This window comes from Panicum virgatum, chromosome 2N (assembly GCF_016808335.1).
Source record: "Panicum virgatum strain AP13 chromosome 2N, P.virgatum_v5, whole genome shotgun sequence".
Lineage (NCBI taxonomy): Eukaryota > Viridiplantae > Streptophyta > Magnoliopsida > Poales > Poaceae > Panicum > Panicum virgatum.
The window spans coordinates 4,571,591-4,594,258 of record NC_053146.1 but is presented as its reverse complement, the minus strand read 5'-3'; the positions used below and the strand labels follow the sequence as shown (position 1 = coordinate 4,594,258).

The 22,668-nt window shown below is 47.0% G+C and overlaps 2 protein-coding genes and 1 pseudogene across 2 annotated transcripts; 1 reads left to right on the top strand and 2 right to left on the bottom strand.

Moving 5' to 3' along the window:
* Positions 1–3,315: 3,315 nt before the first annotated feature.
* Positions 3,316–4,538, bottom strand: LOC120658686 (3-oxo-5-alpha-steroid 4-dehydrogenase 1-like). The gene has a single exon (XM_039936927.1). The coding sequence runs from the start codon at positions 4,442–4,444 to the stop codon at positions 3,482–3,484; it is 963 nt and encodes a 320-aa protein (XP_039792861.1). The 5' UTR covers positions 4,445–4,538; the 3' UTR covers positions 3,316–3,481.
* Positions 4,539–8,791: 4,253 nt separating this feature from the next.
* LOC120659390 (probable carboxylesterase 15) lies at positions 8,792–10,352 on the top strand. The gene has a single exon (XM_039937518.1). It carries the CDS (start codon positions 9,025–9,027, stop codon positions 10,057–10,059), a length of 1,035 nt encoding a protein of 344 aa, XP_039793452.1. The 5' UTR covers positions 8,792–9,024; the 3' UTR covers positions 10,060–10,352.
* A 996-nt stretch (positions 10,353–11,348) lies between these two features.
* On the bottom strand, positions 11,349–12,461 carry LOC120659388 (annotated as a pseudogene).
* Between the last annotated feature and the right edge of the window lie 10,207 nt (positions 12,462–22,668).

The window sequence follows — 22,668 nt, the reverse complement described above, 5'->3', positions numbered from 1 at the left end:
CAATTAATTGATTAACTTATTATCAACACCGCAGGAAGAAAATAACTTGATTCAAGCTACAATCCTGCATCTTGGTAAGTTTTTTTATACATCCTAACTACTGTTCGTTACTTGATCATCAGACATGTCAGCAATATTACTTATCCCTGGTTGCTGCTTGCTTTTAGAAAACTTCAATATATGATATAGATTACTGGATGTGGATTCGATTTGTCTCTACTTAATTATACCCATACTTAACCAGGCTGCACATTAATGATATTACATACTACTAATTAGCTCCTTTGTTAATATAGTCCTATGTAGTATCTCCTGCTATAGTATGCACATCGAAACCTTATATTGTTATTTATTCAAATACTTGGAACTTCCTAAGGATGATCAGCATGACTAGCAGGCCAATGATTCCTTTCCAACAAACAAATTGTTTTACACTATCTGCTGCTATTTGTGAATTGAGCATTCTTGAGATAGCTTCGATGACAAAAATCCCAACATTGACTATTACACTATTGGTACAAACAAATAATGAGACTCCATATATTTCTTCATTCAGTTTTCCTTTTTTCCCCTTAAAATAACTCAATGTTGAAAAGTTAGCACTATTGGTACAAACAAATTCTTTTGTCATTTTCTTGGTTCATTTGGCACTTCGACCAAAGCTTTAGTTAGCATCTTCTACGTGCATCAGATGCATAATAGTTCGTTCAGTTAAGTGTATTGTTGAAAAGTTTCTAGATTTTTTTTATGGTCAGATAGGTGCAGATCTATTTAATCTGTTTTTTAGCATATTATATTTATCAAAGTTGATATTCCAGGCAGTCTTTTTGCATTTTAGTATATTATTCAATACTTTATAAGTTTGACTACAGATTTTAGGATGAATCTTATTCTATTCTTGATTATCATAAAGGAGTACTTTATGGCTATTTAATTTACAAGGGCATATGAGCAGACTATTAGCCATTGCAGACTATTTTCTTTGTTAACTTTGCTACACTTTACTGGTTCTCACGGTTCATGATGGATTGTAAGGCATTAATGATAGGGAATGGGAAATAACTTATAAAAAGTATTAAAATCTTTTCCTGGCAGTTGATTCTCAATGTTGCAATAGCTGATAGGAAGTAAAAAATGTTGAAATCTTTTCTTTCAGCTGCAAAAATATACTAATTTATCTACTGAAGTGCAAAAAATGTTGATTCTCAATGTTGCAGTAGCAAATAAGCATTCACACGATCAAGTCTACCACTTGCCCTGAGAAAGAGAGGCCAGCAAAAAATGCAAGTGATTGAGGTTGCACCGGTAGTAGTGGTGTAAATATATGTCTTTTTTTTACTGATAGTGCCGGGTAAGTTCTTTTTGCTGTGTATGACACCCAATTAATCATTCAATTGCTAGATTTCTCATACTTTGTTTATGAATTGCTATGGTGAAAATATATAATTCTCATCTTGTTCGGTAGAAAACCTTCATATTTCTTAGTTTTAATGATGTGCAGATGAAACAATTCTTATGAATCACCCTACATTGCTATGGTGAAAATAAAGCATTCAGTTTAGTAACTAAGTGCATGTGGCACGTGCACCTCCACTAGTTACATACAAGGAGTCATTGGAAGTTTAGTCTGTTCAAAGTATTTTTTTTGGTTGTGTTACTATTACGATCTTAGTGGAAGTTTCAGTTGTACTAGTGGCCCCCTGTAGCTGCTTCAACCATTTCTTTACTGGATTATCTTGTTCACTAAAGATGTTCTTTTCTATGTTGAGACATGTTTGCTGAAAGTAACTAAGTATCTTTTGGACTGAGCAATATTTGTTGGTATGTGTTAATCATTTGGCATGCTTCTTTACTATCTCAAGGCCCTTGTGAAAAGCACAAACTGAAGCATCTCCACCTCACTTGCCTGACTTTTGCATTTACTAACTCCTACTGCATGTTCATTTCTGTAATTTGTGTTGCTAGTTGATCTGATTGCTAACTGTTGCTAGTTAATCCTACAGGTTTTTATTCCCCTTTTCTGTTTTACCCCTTTGATCAAACAAGCCTTCACTACCCCCAAACTAACTATAATTCTTTTTTATTGATTCACAGGGAGCTAAGATTCGTCATATTTTCTCTTCTGGTAAGCCTTTCTCCCCATCCCATGCTTTGCTTTCTTTGTCTTACCATGGTTACCTCCTATTTTTTCTTCTTTGTATTCTGACTTGGTTTCATTTCTTTGGTTCCAGAGAACAGCTTGAACCACAGAGGAGAGGCAACAACTATCATCTTGCTTTGTTTACATGAGCTTTTTTATTTTTCAAGGTAACATTCCTATCCAGACTGTCCTATAGTTGCTCTACTACCTCTTGCTGGTATATGGCTATAGATTAAACTGGTTGATAAATATATCATCTTCAATTTGCTAATGGCTAATCTCCAGTTTTCTTCGTTGTGTATTTCTGGGTGGCCATGACTTCCTTTTTTTACACATGTGCCCATAACTTAATAGTTTGACCTATTATGCCATTCATTTTTGTGCAGGTTTCAGCTTTTGATTAGAGAGGTATGAGAAAATTTGAAGTTGAGATATGGAAGGCTGAACCTATTATACCATTCACCTTAAGTGTCTAGTTGGATCTAGGATTCACTATTAGATACTTTGATTTCTGTTATTTCCTTTTCACCTTAAGTTCTATGGTAGCTCGGTCGAGGAAGGCCACATCTACGGTAGCTTGGTCGAGGGTGGCGGGATCCATGGGTCGTCTCCTGCCCCGATTCGGCTGACTAGAGTTATTGCTGTGAATCATCTATCTTATGTATTTTGATCATGAGAAGTCTTACGTAAGGTCAATTTTCAGACCGTTTTATTGTTTCTTTAACATCATTGTGCAAAGTCTTTTAATGGTTGAAATGTACCATTTGTGAAATATGGGATTTAGAAATGTACACCGTGGATCTAGATTTCTTTTTTTTTGTTTTTGCAAATTGTTATAGAGACTCGTTTTAACTAGCTGCGTCTCTAATGTGGTTCATCAGAGACATGTTTTAACTAGCCACGTCTCTGATGAACCACATCAGAGACGTGTTTTAATAAGGAGAGTCTCTGATGTTGGTCATCAGAGATGTGGACGCGCCATCCGCGTCTCTGATGTGGTCACATCACAGACGCGAAATGATGTGGTCATCAGAGATGTTGTTATCACATTTACAGACGCGGAATTTCCATGTCTGTGATGAGGTTTAAGAAGAGTCTCTAATAAAGTGTTTTTACATAGTGAGAGAAAGAGGAGGGAATTGAACATGGACCGGCCGGCTAGAAGCAACGGAAGCTAGGCCCAACCCCGAAATTAAATTTCACTTTTTTCCCCCTCCAAATTTCATTTTTCCTGACAGACAGACTCACATTATTCAATTCAAATCAACACATCCAAATCACCTTGAAGAGGTGGCAAATCTCCTGTAATCTGAACACATACAGAGTACGACCACTCTCTAGCTACCAGACATACGGCACAAGAGCTTTGATCCTCGCCGGGAACTCCTCGAACTTGGACGCGTACCACTTCCTGGTGGCGTAGCTCCGGCCGGCGAGGTAGCCCGCCGAGCCGACGGCCACGACGAGCGCGTACACCGTCTGCGAGATCATGGCGAAGCCGAAGAACGCGACGATCTCGAAGAGGTAGTGCGGGCAGGCGACGAGCTCGAACAGGCCGCCCCGCGGGATCTTGCACACCTTGTCGCCTCCGCCTCCGCCGCCGGCTCGCAGCCTCGAGAGGAGGAGGTGGTGGTAGAAGTTGCCTGCGGCGCCGACGGCAAAGACGAGCACGCCGGGGCAGAGCAAGTCGACGGCGGGCTCCGGGAGGCCACGGCTGAGGCGCTGCACGTAGATCATGGCCACGGCGTTGAACAGGTAGTAGGAGGAGATGAACAGGGCCGTGCCGAGCGGCATGCTCCCGCTGTACCGGTGCACGAAGAGCACCTCGAGCACCCGTTTGAGGAAGTGGGCGGCGACGGCGGCGCAGAGTAGCCCCGCGCGCGCGCCTCCGACGGCGCCCGGCACGGCGAAGGAGACGAGCGCGGCGGCGAGCGCCGGGGAGTAGATCACGAGCATCCCGATGCGGCTCGGCAGCAGGAGTCGCAGTCGCGCGCCGGCGCCGACGCGAACGAACTTGGAGTAGGCTATGTTCCCGCCGCGGAACTCGTAGAGGGGCAGGATGGCCAGAACGGCGGCACACGCCGCCGTTAGGGCCGCCACGAGCGACGACGGCGCGTAAAGGAACGGCGGCCACATCTCCGCCTGTCGCGCTCCCTCGAAGCAGTCGGGGATGGGATCGACCAGAGGCGTGTGCGTGTCCTCGAGGAAGACGGAGAGGCTGGAGCGGCGGGCGGCGAACGAGAAATGCAATCTAGTTGTAAGCAGCGTAGCGCATCTTTTCACGGTACACGAGTTTGGACTCATCTTGCATTCAGGCTTAAATTTCTTTTTTTTACTAGTACGGGCCCACAGTGGGACTAGCCAGATCGGACCAGAGGAGAGTCAGGAGACCCACGAGGGGCATGGCTAGTTTACGGTCAACTGTACGGGAGGGCTTCGTACGGTCGATTTTCCGACATAAATTTTTTTCTATTTTTAGAAATTTTTTTGTCGCTTTCTGAAAAAAATAAATTCAGATATTTTTTATGAGTCAAATAATTTTTCAAGTGAAAATTTGGTGGGTAGAAAAAATTTCAAAAAACAAATTGGTGAGATAAAAAAAATTACGAGAAAAATTTTGACAGAGAGAAATTTATCAAATGGAAGAAACAAAAAATGTACATTCAAATAAAAAAACTCGGCTAATATTTTTTAAAAAAATTTGTATGCAAAGAACAAAAAAAAGAAAAAAAACCTGGATCTAGCCTGGGTCGGCGCTGGTGGCGAGCGCCGCCGCGCCTCCCGCCGCCGGCCCCGCCGCCGAGGAGGTCGCCGCTGCCGTCGGGGAGCGTGCTGCCGCGCCGCTCGCGGAGCTCCCCGCCGCCGCGCCGCTCGCGGAGCCCCGCCGCCTCCGCGCCGCGAACGGAGCTCAGGGAGCGCCGGGAGGGAACGGAGCTCAGGAAGCGCACGCGCGTGTTCGCAGCCGGGCTACCGCCGCCGCCGCCCGCGCCCGCGCCCCTGCCCCCGCCGCCGCTCCGCCCAGGCGCTGCGGGATTAGTAGATGCAGCAGCGAAGAGAGAGAGAGCAGGAGAAGTTAGAGGAGAGAGGACGCAAAGAATCAGAGGAAAAGATAGAGCCCGCTGCCTGCTTGAGGTGGGATCCACCACGTGAAATCACTGGAATGGAAAATTGACCGTGAGATTGTTTGCGAACGGTCAACCATAAAACCAACACTGCGCCCACGAGGCGGATTAGCCACAACCCGACGAGTTGCCGACTCAAGAATGCGGAAGAGTTGAACCCAATAGAAAAACTGAAGATCCAAAAACTAAACTTTAACCCACGTCACGTCAAAAAGAATCATATTACTATTTAGAAACAATAAATAAAGTTTGATTACAAAATTAATTGCAGAACTCTAAACTAAACTGGGGGACGAATCTAATGTATTAATATATTAATATATAATTAATGGATAATTACTCTATCATTATAGCAAATTATGAATTAATTACCCTCGTTAAATTCATCTCATGGATTAGCACCCATTTATGTAAAAAATTTTATAAAGAGATTTAATTTAATACACTTAAATGGTAAAATTCTTTTTAATTGTGATAGGAGCTTAAAATCTAAAAACAAATCGAGCAGGGGAGGCACGGGTAGGGATGAAAGCGGGAACCGGAAAATCTCGTATCGACCGACACTGTACACCATATAAACCGATCGTATTATGTTTTTGAATGAAATAGGAAAAACATGAAACATAAATTTCTTGGAAAATCCAGTTGGGAAACAGGACCAAATTAAAAAAGAAGGTTTTCCGGTCTGTATTCGCGGATCGGGAAAATTCATTCAGGAATTCTTTATTCCAAGCTCTCCGATCTCTGTTTTGGCCCAGCTCAAATTTTCAGCCAGGACGACGGCTCCCCCCCCCCCCCCCAGGGCGGGTGCCCCTGCTTCCTTGTTGCTTCCTTGCGTCCTGCTAGTCAACCTGCTAATGATCTAAGACCCGGACCATAGCCACACCAAATTATTTACTACTTTGCTCACTGATTGAAACCCCACCACCCTAAACTACATGCCTCAAAAATTGAGCCAAACCAATCTGTTTGCCTTTTCAAACCAAACTGCTAACCCTTAGGCAAAGCTGCTATTTCAAGTGCTTTATACTTGAAGGCAAATAGATCTCAACACGAGTCCGATGACAGGCTCAGCCAAACACCATCCACCGGGCCGGATCTATCGTCCATGGCGCCGATCAAGCTAAGAGCCCCAGCCGCACCTTTAATTTTTCAGTGGTCCGCAGTTGGCCGCTGCCTAGTTAGTCTGGATCCATGCGCTACCGGCGAGCACCACCGTCGCCGCAACTGGTCGCCGGCTGCGATGGTTGCCACTGACGTGCACCGAGCTCCTCGCTACCTCCCATCGTGGGGCCCTTGCCTCCTTTCTAACCGCCGGAATACAAGGAGAGGGGGCGCCCATGTGAGATGGGCAAGATGAGTACCTGCTGGACCGGCAAGCACCCTGGCATGAGCGAATGGCGACTGCGCCGCCGCCGCCACCGATGATGAGGCGATAAGGGCGATTGGGGATGAACAAGAAACCAAACCAGACCGTAGAATAGACTTTAAAAGTTGAGAGCCTCCAAGGGAGGGCGAACTAGGGTTAGTCCATCTGCTATCGTGTTCTTCTACTAGCCATACTAGCTCCATAAAATGCGTGGATAGTGTGAGTGTGTGACCCAGTTTTTAGCTCAAAAAGCTCGGAGGGTCGGGCTTTCATATTGCCATCGTGGGTTGGGCCGACAATCCTAATAAAGTACATATCAATAATCCTAGTCGGATGATGGAGCTAGTATGGCGAGTCCATGAACCGCTTCACAGCCCAGGTCAGCTCGTCCACCGGCCCGCTTCACGGCCAGATCCAGAAGAAGACGTGCTTCTGCCCTGATTTTGTAGCTAAAAGTTGAAAATCAAATCTTTATGATAGTTTAAGGATGTAAATTGAACTTTTTTTTGCAAAAAGTTAAAAGCATTTGGCACATACTTCCAAGGCCTGTTTAAATCTATGGAGTACCTCTAAAGTTCATTCCACCAGATAATCCAATTAAACTTAGACTAAAGTTTGTTTTCTCCCGAACTAAAATTTATTATATTAGTTCTCAAAATCCACCTAATTTGGACTAAACCAACCAAACCGCAAAAAGACCAAACTACCTCTCGTTATGACATTATGCTGATACAAGCGTAACAGCAAAATGCAAGGGCAAAAAAGGTATCTATATATATATATATATATATATATCCAATCTACTATTCTCTTCATGGTTCCAAATAGGATGAAATAAAGTTTAATCGCCTAATTTTTAGTCACCTAAAATTTAATCCGAACTAAAGTTTAATTCTAGATGATCCACATGCTATCTAAGCAAAGCATTCATATCATCTTCCTCGTCTTGTCGCCATTTTCGTCGAGCTAGGTTACATCAATAATGATTTAGCTAGATTTTAAGAGGAAAAAGGGTGAGCCGAATGCGAGGTGGAGGCAATGCCACGAAAGCCCAAGCCCCTGCATTTCAAGGCCCGTCCTGCCGTCCACATCGGCCTGCCATTTTTCCAGAGAGATCGTGGAAATTTTGAAGGCAAATGTAACACGCCACCTAATAAAAAAAAAGTCAACATTCATTTTAGTATGTGAGCATCTCCAAGAGTCTAGGTAAATCTCACTAGCTAAATTCACATTTAGCTAGCCATTTAGCTAGTTGTTTAGCTTTCCAAAGTGTGGGAAAACCAACAGACTAGATAAATTTAGCTCTTCATATACCTCACATGTGGAACCTCTTCTTTGAATTTTTCTTTTTTTTACAGGGCTTAGCCTAACTCCTTTTTGTTATCTGCAGGTGGGGCCGGGCTAAGGCAACAAGCCAACAGGCGGTGGCCGACCAAGGGGGGGTGGGTACGGCGGCGGCTGGTGGAGCCGGCACCACCGCGAAGAGGAAGAGACCGCGAAACTGATGGGGTCCTCAACGGGCGTGGGTGAGCGGCGGAGCTAGGGGCGCAGTGTGGGAATGGCAGCATCGGCGGTCATAGGTTGCCGGCGCGAGATCACTGGGACCCCACGATAGGCCTAGGCGAGCTGCCGAGGTGGTCATGGATGTCGCCGCGGAGCTCCCGGTAGTGGGAATTGGTTGGAGGCTCTAAACTGCGGCGAAATTTGATGGCGACGGTGTCGGGAGCTCAAGCTCCGCCCATGTCTTCCGAGGAAGATGACAGCTCGATGCGGCTTCCTAGGAGGTCGGCGATGACACGGGTGGGCCCAGGAGTGCGGATGGCGAGGCGCTCCGCCTTGGCATCTTTGCCAAGAGAGCCACGTCGGATGTCGAGTTGGATAGCGAGCGAACCGATATACTGACTCTGTTCGATCGAATTTTTGGCTACTATATCAAGCGAGATACCGATACATAGTGGTTTAACTCCTCTTTTGAAGTTGCCCTCATAGGTTATTTGAACACCGCACTGCCTGCTTGACAAAATCTAATTATCTAATATGAGAGCAGCGACTCGGGAATCTTGTTTTGGCGAAAATAATTGACCGTCCTATTCCAAAAGAACAGATTTGATTTTATTTCAGAAAAAATTTGCTCGAATTTTAAGCTTAGGCATGTAGATAGGACAAACATTGTGAACAGAGATGGTATCATAATGATTCATTGATCAAACCATCGACACGATACAAACAAGTTGATTCCGGAGAGAAAATGAACTGATTTGCTAGGTACTTGTCACTGCCACTATAATTTGAGACCGCCTGCAGGCTGCAGCGAGGCCAGTCGAAGCAATCCACTGCGCCATACGGTAGCCGGCTAGCCACCAACAAAATTTGTCCCCTGTCGGTATTCCACCATGTCAACCACCTCGCCGGCGTCCGGTGTCTCCGCCTCGGAAATGCCGCCGCCGCGCGTCGTGGAGGACTTGCTCGGCCTCGTCCAGCTCCTCAGCGACGGCACCGTCAAGCGCGCCCAGGCGCGGCTCGTCCTCCCCGACGACGAGCCCGTGCCCTCGGCCGACGCGCCACCACCGGTCCGATGGAAGGACGTCGTCTACGACGAGACATACAACCTCAGCCTCCGCGTGTTCGTGCCGCCCGCCGGCGCCGAGAAGCTCCCCGTGCTCGTCTACTTCCACGGCGGCGGCTTCTGCGTCGGCAGCTTCGCCATGCCCGAGTTCCACGCCGCGTGCCTCCGCCTCGCCGCCGAGCTGCCCGCCGTCGTGCTCTCCGCCGACTACCGCCTCGCCCCGGAGCACCGCCTCCCCGCTGCGCTGGACGACGCCGAGAGCCTCTTCTCCTGGCTGCGCGCCCAGGCCGCGGCGACCGGCGACCCGTGGCTCGCCGAGTCGGCGGACTTCGGCCGCGTGTTCGTGTCCGGCGACTCGGCCGGCGCCAGCATCGCGCACCACGTGGCCGTGCGCGTCGGGTCGGGGAGCCTCGCCACCGGCGCGGTGCGCGTCGCCGGGTGCGCCCTGCTCTACCCGTACTTCGGCGGCGAGCGGAGGACGACGTCGGAGGCGGCCTGCCCGGCCGACAAAATCCTGACGCTGCCCGTGTCCGACCAGATGTGGCGCCTCGCGCTGCCGGCGGGGGCGAGCAGGGACCACCCGCTGGCAAACCCGTTCGGGCCGAACAGCCCCGCGCTGGACTCCGTCGCCCTCCCGCCGGTGCTCGTCGCGGCCGGCGACCGCGACATGCTGGTCGACCGGATCAGGGAGTACGCGGCGCGGCTGAACGCCACGGGGAACAAGCGCGCCGAGCTCGCCGTGTTCCCGGGGCAGGGCCACGGGTTCTTCACCTTGGAGCCCGACGGCGAAGCCGCCGGCGAACTGCTCCGCGTCGTGCTGCGGCGGTTTGTACACGGCGGCACGGCGGCGCCCGCCAGTTGACCGAGCTCACGGCCGCCATGGGGACCACTCTGGAGTCTGGACGCGTCCCGTGAGGTAGGCCGTGACGCGTAAGGTTCTTGTCGCTTTCATGCGTCGCCTGATTGCTTCACTGCATTGTCTTTGTCTGGAATTGAACACGAAATAAAGCTACTGTGGTACCTGTAGGCTTGGTTGATAAAATTTCTGCTGTTACTGTTCAAGTTTGGTTGCTTTTGTTTGGTTTGGATGAATTTTCCGCCAATCCGCCTAGATTTTGATATTCGCCAGAAATGAGTTTTTTACCTTATGTTTTCTGCGGCTGTGTTTAGTTATAAAATTTATCTCTCCAAACTTCACCGTTCACCTATCGTATCAAATCTTTTATCTCATGTATGGAGCATTAAATATAAGTAAATAAAAAACTAATTATATAGTTTTGATGCTCACGACGAGACGAATCTTTTGAGGCTAGTTAGATCATGGTATGACAACAATTACCACAAACAAACGAAAAGTGCTACAGTGTGTCTGATGTGACCATTTTTACCACCATTATTTTACGGATCTAAACACTAACCCTGCAAGTTGTAGCTCCTGACATCCAAAATTGTCGCTGAAGAAGCCATGGCGAAGGCGGGTACAGAGCAGCCTGTATGCAGTTTGCTGACCTGGCTGTTCCATCACAGCGTAAAGTACTAATCATTATGGACAGAGCAACTCTTTGGGTAGCCCAAGCCTGATCATTGGCCGCATCGCATCAGGTCAAAGACATCGGATTAAGCAACTAACCAAACGTAACATGGACGATCCATTCATATACTTCAAGGTGTTCAACTAATGTGGAGCATGTGGGAGTCTGGGCTGTCTAACAGATGAAATGGGAGGCAATGGCAAAACTGCATCGGCTATCAGGATTCAGGACTCAAAACAATCTGTATGTAATGCCATCGGTTTTCCCATGCATGGAGTCTCTGGAAAGTGCTGACGAAGAATGACTGAACCTGCTTGGGATTTGGACTGTCACTTGTCTGTAGAAATTGGAATACCGGATCCGGTGTCAGGTAGTTCACGGTTGAGGCCCTGTTTGGTTTCAAAAAAAATTATACAGTATCCGTCACATCGAATTTTCAAATACATACATAGAGCATTAAATATAGTTGAAAAAAATAAATAATTATACAATCTAACTGATTTGCACGAGCTGAATCTTTTAAGACTAATTAGTCCATTTGTTAAATAACAACAAAATATGCTATAGTATTAAAATCCAAACTTTTTCACCAACTAAACACACCCTCAACTTGTCATGGACCAGCAACATCAAAAATTTCATATTTTATTCAATCCAAATCAACACATCCAAATCATCTTGACCCTCTGGTAATCTAAACAATAGAGTACACACACCCTCTCGCTACCAGACATACGGCACAAGAGCTTTGACCCTCGCCGGGAACTCCTCGAACTTGGACGCGTACCACTTCCTGGTGGCGGAGCTCCGGCCGGCGAGGTAGGCCGCCGAGCCGACGGCCACGACGAGCGCGAACACCGTCTGCGAGATCATGGCGAACCCGAAGAAGGCGACGATCTCGAAGAGGTAGTGCGGGCAGGCGACGAGCTCGAAAAGGCCGCCCCGAGGGATCTTGTATCCCTTGTCCCCGCCGCCGGCTCGCAGCCTCGAGAGAAGGAGGTGGTGGTAGAAGTTGCCGGCGGCGCCGACGGCGAAGACGAGCACGCCGGGGTAGAGCAGGTCGACGGCGGGCTCCGGGAGGCCGCGGCTGAGGTGCTGGACGTAGATCATGGCGACGCCGCTGAACAGGTAGCAGGAGGAGATGAGCAGCGCCGTGCCGAGCGGCATGCTCCCGCTGTACCGGTGCACGAAGAGCACCTCGAGCACCCGTTTGAGGAAGTGGGCGGCGACGGCGGCGCAGAGGAGCCCCGCGCGCACGCCCCGACGGCGCCCGGCACGGCGAAGGACGCGAGCGCGGCGGCGAGCGCCGGGGCGTAGAGCACGAGCATCCCGGCGCGGCTCGGAAGCAGGAGCCGCGCGCCGGCGCCGGTGCCGGTGCGGACGAACTTGGAGTAGGCCAGGTTCCCGCCGCGGAACTCGGCGAGTGCCAGGACGGCCAGCGCGGCGGCGCACGCCGCGGTCAGGGCAGCCACGAGCGGCGACGGCGCGTACAGGAACGGCGGCCACATCTCCGCCCGCCGCGCTCCCTCCAAGCTAAGCTGCGTACCGGTTTGCGACGAGGCGGCGGCGCTCGGGGATGGACCAGACACCAGAGGCGTGTGCTCGAGGAAGGCGGAGAGGCTGGAGCGGCGGGCGGCGACCGGCGAGCCAGGTGAGGCGGGGGATCAGAGTAGAGCTGGGACTTGGGCCGTGACATTTTTGGGCGGGCCGCGGCAAGATGGTTTGGCCACATACAAAGGACGGCACGGCACGAAATATTTTCGGACGTGCCGATATGACAATTACACGAGGGCGTGCCGTGTCTAAAATTTCAGCACGACGGGCTATATGGCATGAACCGCATTTTGGGCCGGCACGGCACGAAAACAGCCCATCGGCCATTACGTAGTCCCTTGTTCTATTATGACAGTTAATCTTCCTTTCTAATTAACAATAATCATGAAAGAAAATATTATTTATTCAAAAAAATCATGTAATTTTCATACCATGAATAGTTTATGTGCTTTCTAATTATAATAATAATATTTCTATATCGATGCATATAAATCCAATTGCCGGCGTGCCATGAAACTTATTTGAGCTTTATAATAGATTTATCCTGACAGAACGACATGGCACATTGTGCCGATGGTGCCTAGAAATCTAAATCCGACACGATACGAGGCACGAGAAGTCCGGGCCGGCACGGCGAAGTCCCATCTCTAGATCAGAGTCAGGAGACCCACGAGGCGGATTATTTTATAGTTTTCCGGCCACAAGCTGACGAGCTGCTGAGTCAGAGGGGTCGGCGTTGTTCGATCTCTACGGTGATTTTTACGCGCATGTTTTCCGAGAATCTAATGATATATTAAATATAGTTTATTTGTAAAACTTTTTCAGAGATGGATATAACTTTTCGAGACGAATCTAATGACGATAATTAATTAATCATTTGCTACAGTATGCTACAGTAATCATTATCTAATCTAATCACGTGGTCAAAGATCTCATTAGATTCGTCTCGCGATTTACAAGGGGTTGTGGAGATGGTTTTGTAATTAGACCTTATTTAATACTGTAAATTAGTGGTCAAAGGACAAAAAAAATATTTAATACTCTAAATTAGTTTATTTAATACTCGCCGCTGACAGCCAGATTTCATGATAAAGATACGATTCATGAGATAAGGACCTGAACATATTTTAAAGTTGTCATTTCGAAATTACCTTGAGTCGCCGCTAATTTGAAGTATTAAATGAAATTTATTTATTAAACCTTTTACACACATAAGTTGTAAATCGCGAGACGTAATTAATCTATGATTAATCCATAATTAGCGAATGGCTACTGCAGCATCACTGTTGCAAATTATGGATTAAGTAGGCTCATTAGATTCGTCTCGTGATTTACAGTCCATTCGTGCAAAAAAATTTATAAATAAATTTTATTTAGTACTCCATACATGTGCTTAAATATTCGACGTGATGTTTCTTTAAAAAAATTTGGATCTACACACACCCATAAGTGGAATGTTGTGGAATCTAGCGTGACGACATAGAGACCCAAGTACGGCCCTATAATCAGGCCCGTGCTGCTCTAAGCCCAAAAGTTCTGGTTCTAGGGTCGTGTTTGGGCTGGGCCTCATGCCTCATGAGCTTCAGGCCTTTTGGCCAACTACACATACTGCTAGAAACTAGAAACTCCATGTTATGACTTGCCAGTTTGCCACAATAATTATAGATGGTCAAATGGGACATCCAGGGTTAAAAAATCGTTGGGAATCGGTCCGATTTGACCGGTCCGGGCCGGTTACGGTTTCGGCCGGTACCCAACCGGCCCAAATTCAAAATTCAAAATTAAATTAAAAAATGAAAAATCCCTAAAAATTTCTAAAAAATACTTCAAGGTGCGACAAATCTAATGGTATCAAATTTTCTCAAAAATTCGTTCATTTAGTATAGTTTGGGAGATTTGAAGTTAAATTAAAAAATAAAAAGAAAAAAAGGGCCGGCCCATTAAGGCCCACCGCATATGGCGACTTTCATAGCATCCACAACTGAGCGCTGGGGGGTCACGCGACCCCAGAACCCTACCCACCCCCATCCCGCGCCCTGTCCGTCGCCCCCAGTTGGCGACCGGCGCCCGCAGCCACCAAGCCACTGGGTGCGCGCGGCTAGCCGGCCGGTAGGTCCGGTAAGCCGGCCCGGTCGCGGATCTGGTGCTCCGCACCGCGCAACCGCCGCGCAGGGCCGGCCAGCCGGCCGGCTCAAGCGGCTAGCCGGGCGTAGGAGCCGGTAAGCTGGTCCGACCGAAAGCAAAGGTATGAACTCTGATTTTTTTTATTAGAATGATTTGTTAGGTGTATGATTTAGAATATTAGATGATTTGTTTTAGGATTTAGGTAAGAGTTAGGTGTATGACTGATATGTTTTAGGTTTTAGGTAAGATTTAGGTGTAGGATTTAGGATTTTATTTATGTGATTGATATGTTTTTGTTGTCTATTTATGCAGATAGACAATGGCAGGCAGAGATAGAGATGTTGTATGGGAACATGGTGAAAATCTTTATCCCGGATGGCGATGCAACTATTGTCGTACGCAGAAAGGAGGAGGTGGTGCGACTAGATTGAAACAACATTTGGTTGTGTGCGGGGCGGAAGTGGTCCATTGCAGGAATGTGCCACCAGATGTGCGTGAGTTCTTTCAGCGTGACATTGAGAGGGCAAAGAAGGCAGCTGCTGACCGGGCTCAAGAGAGGTTGAGACGGAAGAAGTCTGCAGCGCAGGGAAACTATCCCGGTGATGAAGAAGATGAGGAGGCACAGCTGCAGCGTGCCATGGATCTATCGAGAGTGGAAGCAGAGTTCCGACGGGGGGTGGAACAGAGAGGAGGTGCATACGAGCATAGAGGGAGTAGTGGTTCGACGAGGGGGAATGCTATGTAGAGGATGTTTCGAAGGGCAACTTCGCAGAGGGAGAGTCCTGTGGTGGAGGACTATAACTTGGCAGCCGGTGGGAGAAGAGGAATGACGCAACTAAGGATTGATATAGGCTCCTGGACGCAGAAGGGTAGAAATGCAAAGGAAGTTATTGGTAAAGCTTAGTCAAAGTTTTTCCATATTGCAGGAGTACCTGGAAGACAGGCTGACAGTCCATACTTTGTCAGCGCGGTCAGGGAGATACAGAAGTGGGGTAAGTTTGCTTTCATTGGAATGACACCTATAAGCTTACATTCTTGTATCTCATGATTTTCATATGGTTGTAGGTGAAGGTATTGCATCACCCACTGGACGGAATATTGATGGCAAGTATCTTGATTAGAACGAGCAAGACTTGAAGACGAGGTACATAAAGTTTCAGAAAGACTGGCCCTTATTTGGCGTCACGTTGATGTGTGATTCATGGACTGGCCCGACGAGGATGAGTGTTATCAACTTTTTGATATATTGCAATGGGGTCATGTGGTTCCATTGTAGGAATATGGGGTAGCAAAAACAAAAATTTTCTACCGCATAAACCGGGATTACTGCAGTTATAGATCACGGGATTACCACTAGATGCGCGGATGCGGAACTTCTGAAGCGCGTCGGTGTCGTGCAGATGGAAGCCGGCAGTGCAGTTGCGTGAACCTCCTCATAAACGGCTCATCCTTGTGCAGCAAGCGCATCACCTCTACGAAGTCCACACGTACGGGAAGAAGCTTCGCTCTCCGATTGCTAGATCTGCGAAAACGAACTAGAGCTTGATGCGCGGGAGAGATGGCGGCGGCTAGCCAAGGGGGCTAGGGTTGAGGGCGCCCCTCCCCTTCCCCTTGCTTATATAGGCCTGGGGGCGCCCCTTAGGTGGGCCTTAATGGCCCCACCTTGGGCTCCAAGCCCCCACCATGATTCCAATCCTATGGGCCTCTCTAGGCCCATTAGTGCATCAAAGCCCAGTCTAATTTGGATCGCATCCTCATTAGGCTTCTGGCCCTTAAGTGTGTGACCCTATGGGCTCATGCATGAATAGACATGACCCAGTACTCTTACTGGCCAATAATTGATAGCGGTCTCTAGCAAGATGTGTCAACTCCTATGCACGCGCGAATCATATCTGTCGAGCCGTCACAATCTCATACATGTTGTTCCCTTTGCCTCACGATATTTGGTCTAGCTTAAAGCCGACCACTCTTTCTCGATCTTGTGATTCGGAATACTTGGTTAACTCTTAACCCTAGCATGGCCATGCATTTCCTGATCTGAATCACTCGAGGGGCCCAGAGATATCTCTCTCTTGTAGAGAGGGGCAAATCCCATCTTGACCGACTATGTCTCACAGCATGCTTCTTGACAGACCCGAAAGCTACCTTTATGACTACCCTGTTACGGTGCAGCGTTTGATGGCTCCTAAGTAAGTCGGTTCACATCTTGAGTACATACGACAATCTCAGGTCTTAGGACACAGCGTACATATTGTGTAATGAGAAGTCATCATCTCGTGTTGGGTCAGTTCAGTCTCATGTCTCACATGAGCCCACATTATTAGTTTGACATCCCCATGTCCATGACTTGTGAAACGTAGTTAATCAACTAATACATGTGCTAGTCTAATATTCATGTGTGTCCTCACATGAACTCCGACTAGGAACATTTTAGAATATTCATACAAGTATAGAGTTTCACAAATACTTCACATAAGCATTAATCAATACAAGTTGTCATCCATGAATATTCAAGGTACACTTTATTAACCATGAATACAAGGAAATATGATTGCCTCTGGGACATATTTCCAACATCCATAAGTCTATTGATGCGAGTGGAAGAACTCAAGATGCCGCATATTTGCTCAAGGTAGCCCCTAAACATGTTCCATTCACATTGAGTATATTTTGACATGTTACTAAACAATCTGTCTTTGTTTGCAGGAGATTCGAAAGGTGGTGGACGAGATTGGACTGGAGAATGTCGTGCACGTAGTCACCGACAACGGCTCGAACTATAAAAAAGTATGCAAGGGACTAAGAGAGGTGTATGAATACATTGCTTGGATACCTTGTCTAGCACACACCATCAATTTGATGTTGAAGGATATAGCTCGAAGGCCTGAACATGCTATTACGATCAAGCAGTGCAAGCGAATTTCAAATTGGTTACACAATCATGGTCAGTTGAATACAATGATGAGGAACGCAATCGGTGGTGAGTTGGTCAAGTGGAATGCCACTCGATTTGGAACCAACTACATGTTCCTAGAGAGCATCTATCGGAAATGTGATCGTTTTATGCAGTGGATGGCATCTACTGAGTTCCAACACAGCAAATGGGAAGATACCGAAGATGGTAGATTTACTCATGTCAGGTTTTCAAGTATGGAGTGGTGGGATGGATTGAAATATATCATCGACATGGTTCACCCAATATACAAGTTTCTTCGCTTCGCTGATCAGGACAAGAGGCCCAACATGTGCGAAGTCGTGATGGCCTACCAGACTATGAAACGAGAGCTGTAGTCTGTCTTTGGAACAAATATTTTCACACTGAAGGAGTATGTTGAAGTGGTGGACGAGAGGTTGGGTGACGTGTTCATAGACACGTATGTGGGTCCAAGTAAGACTATAGGAGTCATCTATTTTTAAGCTCTATTGACCTTATGCTTATTTGAAGTGATTTATATTTTGTAGCTGCTGTCCTAAATTCGAGGTATGCATATACGATGGATCCAACTCAAGAAATGTTTCGTGGACTCAGATACATTTCAGCGCATGACGGATCTCCAGAGCGCTGTGCAGGCATTGCAGGAGCTTGACCTATTTCGGCAGAAGGTTGGCGAGTTTGGCGGTGAAATGGCAATGAAAATGGTGATGGACCACAGGACATCCCCATGTAAGAAATTATTCCGTACGACATTGTTTTGTGCTCTATTCGAATATATTGCTTACATACTCGGTTGTACATGCAGCGTCCTGGTGGATGATGTTCGAATTAAGCACTCCAAAGCTGCAGTACCTTGCCATGCGGCTTGTTTCACAATGTTGTTCGTCCAGTGGATGCGAGCGGAACTGGAGTACTTTTGCCTTGCTGCATACAAAGGTTCGCAATCGGTTGTCGCACAAGAAATTTAACAAGCTTGTCTATGTCAACTACAACCTTCGTCTCTTGTCTATGTCAACTACAATCTTCGCCTCCGACTTGAGGAGATTTCCGGCCCACCGATGCGTGAAGAAGGTGATTTTATTGACCAGATGTCCCATCTTTCTTTCTATGATGAGAATAATCCGGTGCGGAAATGGATGGAATATGGTAGATCTAACCGGCCTCCAGTTCGGGACGAGGATGATGATGAGGGCGACGTCCCTCTCCCGTCACATATTGTCAGAGATCAAATAAACCTCTCATATCTACGTGAGGCTACGGGGGATGATTCCATCAGTGATTGGGCACGTAAAAATGTGGGTGACACTCACCTAGGGAAGAGGAAGTTCCAGAAGGGACCTACGAAGGGTGACCTAAAGCGTCGAAAAGGCAAAGCAACAGCAAAACCAGTGAGCAGCAACACCGAGACTGATGATGGCGAAGGTGAGCGTAGTCCACCGTATCAGGAGTCCAAGGATAGCAGCTCGGCCGATGATGGTGATGATAGTGACGGTGCTGATGCTGATGCTGGTGGTTATGGTGGTGGTAGTTGTGACATCCCAGATTTTTAAAATACTAAGCAAGAAATATTAAATATGATTTCATGCATAATCAACCAAGAAAAATGGAATTGAATACATTTATGTGTGCATGCATGTGTATGTGTGTATGTATGTGCCCATGTATATGCACTTTGGCAATCAATCACTCACAAACCAATAAAGGTATACATATGAAATTGAATTGGCATGTCACTAACGTCATGAAAAACCAAAGTCTAGTTGAAGTTAAAGTGAGAAAATGAAATTTTGCACATAAAATGACAGGTCAAATGAACCGTAGTATTCGAGGTTTTAAACAATCTTTCAAATTTTAAACAAATATGCTTTGAAAATAATTTCTAAACTATAGCTCAAACGAACTTTTGCCCAAAACCAAAGTTATAGGTTTTCAAAAGACGAACAACTTTTGTGTTCAAAGTTTTTCGAGTTGGCACACAAAAATGGGAGAAAAATTTGAATTTCGAAGCATATAGTACCTTTTCAAACGTACTCAAGTTTTAAATTTTATTTTTCAAACGAAGCCTCAAATGAACTTTTGCCTAAAACAAAAGTTGTAGATCTCGAAATTTTGAGCAAGTTTGGTATTCAAAAGTTTTTCATTTGAGGTCTTGTAGAAGGAGAAAAATTGAGTTTACCAACTGGAGTTTTGAACTTTGCTTTAATTACGAAATTGCCCCACCACCATCTCCCTTCTCTGTTTCACGTTCGCGGCGTTGCCGTCTCGCCGCCGGCACGGCCACGCGCCGCGTCCTCGCCGCTTCCCCGTCCTGGGTTCTCCTGAAGCCTCTCGGCCTCTCCACGCGGCGCCATCTCCCTGCGCGCACGCTGAGGATGGCCGCTCGATGCGCCGAGCCGTGCCGTGCGCCACTTTCTCCGTTCGCATGCGCCCTCGCCCGTTTCCTCCCCTTTGGCCCGTGCAGCAGACGTGCTCGACCCCCTCTCCACCCCTTTCCCTTTCTCTAGAGCCGAGCCGAGTTTTTCCCTGCGCCAGGGAGCTCGCCGTCGCGTCCATGGCGCCGCCGCCCACGGCCTCCACGCCGAGCACCCCTTCCGACCCTCCTCCACCCAAGCTGAGCACAGGAACGTGTTTCCCTAGCCGCCCGGCACCTCCATGGCTGGCCACCGCCGCTCCCCTACTCAGGAACGGCGCCACCGCTGCGCCGTCGCCGCCACCGCCTAGCTCACGTGGAGCCCTCCCCTCCGTCCCATCCCGACCCGAGCAAACCCTCTCAGAAGCTTCACCTCGTTTCCAGGAAGCTCCCCGGCCCACTCACCGCGGCTCACGGTCGCCGGAGCGCCGCCACCGCAGAGCAGAGCTCCCGCCGCCGCCCCCTTCCACGGCGAGCCCGCCTCCGGCCGTCCTGCGCTCAATCGAAACCACCCCGAGGTAGCTCCCGGCCACCTCTAGCTCCTCCACCCCCTAGCCCTCGCCGCCGCCGAGCCTGGTCGCCGGGAAACGGCGGCACCGCCGTCCCTGCGCGCGCCCTTCTCTGTTTCCTCCGGCCAGGGGCATATTTGCAAGATCCCAAAACATTCCAGGGGCCTAGATGCAAGAGTTCGTTTTCCTTTTCTTTTGTTTTCAAAAACAGGAAACTTGTAAATTCCATATAAAATCGTAGAAAAATCATAAAAATGCAAGCTAAAATGTTTTGGAATCCTTAGATCAAAACCTACAACTTTTGTTACATCCACTTTTGCATTTGTCCAATAGTTTTATCTCTATATTAAATATTAGTTTTATCCATATTTGTATGTATCTCAAGTTCTATCCATGATCTTTAGTTTATTTTTGGACAGTGTGCTATACCCTAGATGAATAGCTTACTGTAAAAAGTTGAGGACATTTTCACAACTCTAGATATATGTTTCATTAGATCTTGATTTATGCCTATGTTAAATAGAATTAAATCCACAGGGTTCTATTTTAGTTTTCCTGAGCTGAAACTTTTACAGAAGCCTTACTTTAGTTTCTAGATGCTATAGAAAAATTTTGGGAATTGTTTTTAGTAATGTATAACTAGTCCTTTTGATTTATTCATGAATAAACTTTGTAAACCTAAAGCCCTAGTTTCCTTCATTAGAAAAATCTCATATTTTTATTAGAGCTTGGTTTCCCGTACATGAACATGCCTGTAAAATTTTAGCCATTTAAACTATGCTTGCTGTATAGCTCAATAAATTATGAAAACTTTACCACAAGCTCATCTTAAGGAATCTGATCTACTGGTCAAATTTCATTACCAGCACTTACATTTCCTAGCCCAGAGAATTATTTTTGGGTGGAAATGCTTTTTCTGTACTAATATAAAAGAAAAACAACACACCCAGCTCTTTTATGAGTTAGTATAGATAAAATTTCTACTCTATAAATGACTGCCCAGGAGATGTTAATTAAGAAGTTTCACATCCAAACTCACATCATGTCGGACTACAACTTTATCGTGACGGAAAAATAATAACATCTACATTGTTGAGCAACTCGAAACTGTGCATTCATACATGTGTATTGTCGCATTTCATTTAGGTACGCTAGAAGAACCGCGGGAATGACGTGATAATGGAGCCGAGCCAGAAGACGATGAATGGTGGACACGTCTAGAAGATGGACGGATGGATCCAGACGTGCACGACCGAAGGAAGATACTCGCCAAGCACTTATGCTCTAACTAACACTAACCTAGTGTTAATTCCAGGCAAGCCCCGGAGCATGTCCTATCTATTTTAAATTTATGCAACTTATTATTCCTATCTACTTGCGCATTTAAGTTTAAAGGAGTTGCTTGGAACCTTAGCTGCATGATTCCTAGGTACCTATGCTTGAACACTAGTATGTGTAGGTCGCTAGATGGCTAGGCTAATGGTTCGGTAGAAGTCGAGTGATTTCCTGTCACTCGCGAGAACTATAGGAGTTGAATGTCTACTACATACTGCAACTATAAGGCTCACGGGCGGGGCTGTGGGACTTGTGATGCCCCGTCTGTTTAGTAAAAATGGATAAGGCCGCAGTGTGTGGTAGTGGTGGTTAAGCGTTTGAACGTACTAACCACATGCCGAGAAATATGGTAATCGGTAAGCTTAAGTACCTGATCGGCCCGGCGAGTGGACTTCTCACTCACCCTCTTTGAACGTTGTTCTCATGCGGCCACATGCGGGTGCAAGGAGGCTCATGACCCGGCGCCGTACCGTGGCGTGGATCCTTGTACTCGAAGTGGGTGACCCTGATCCACAACCCGGAAAGAAAGGAGAAAAGTCGTGTGGGTGACTTGGTTCCCATACGTGTGTGTTAGGTCTGCCTGGCCAGGTTAACAAATTCGATTCGAATCATCCGCTTCTCACGGTTTGGGACTGCTTAACCCTTCTACCACATAGAGTAAGAAGTGGAAGATGATGATGATGATGATGAATTTGGCTGGTTGGATGATGAAAGATAATTGTTTTCACCATGTATGCTATTGGATAGATGCTCACCTAGAATGATTAATTGAACTAGAATTTGGAAGCTAAAACCTGAAATTAAGGATCTACTCTTTACTGATTTTCGGCAAAACAAACCCCTCAAGCCAAAAGCCTTGCATGTCTAGATAAAGGGTTAAGTATACCCTTAGTCGGGTAAGCCTTGCTGAGTATTAGTATACTCAGCCTTCCTTGTGGCTTTGTTTTTCAGGTGGTACATTTGAGGATGGATGACGTCATGTACGGGCTTCATCATGACGTCTTGTTTCGTCGCTAGACTATCGTGTATTTTTCTGCTGCACTTGAAATCTGTTGTCTTTTATGAATTCAAA

What these genes read in the sequence shown, in the direction of transcription:
- LOC120658686 (XM_039936927.1), bottom strand. Translation starts at nt 4,444, where the DNA reads ATGAGTCCAAACTCGTGTACCGTGAAAAGATGCGCTACGCTGCTTACA.
- LOC120659390 (XM_039937518.1), top strand. Translation starts at nt 9,025, where the DNA reads ATGTCAACCACCTCGCCGGCGTCCGGTGTCTCCGCCTCGGAAATGCCG.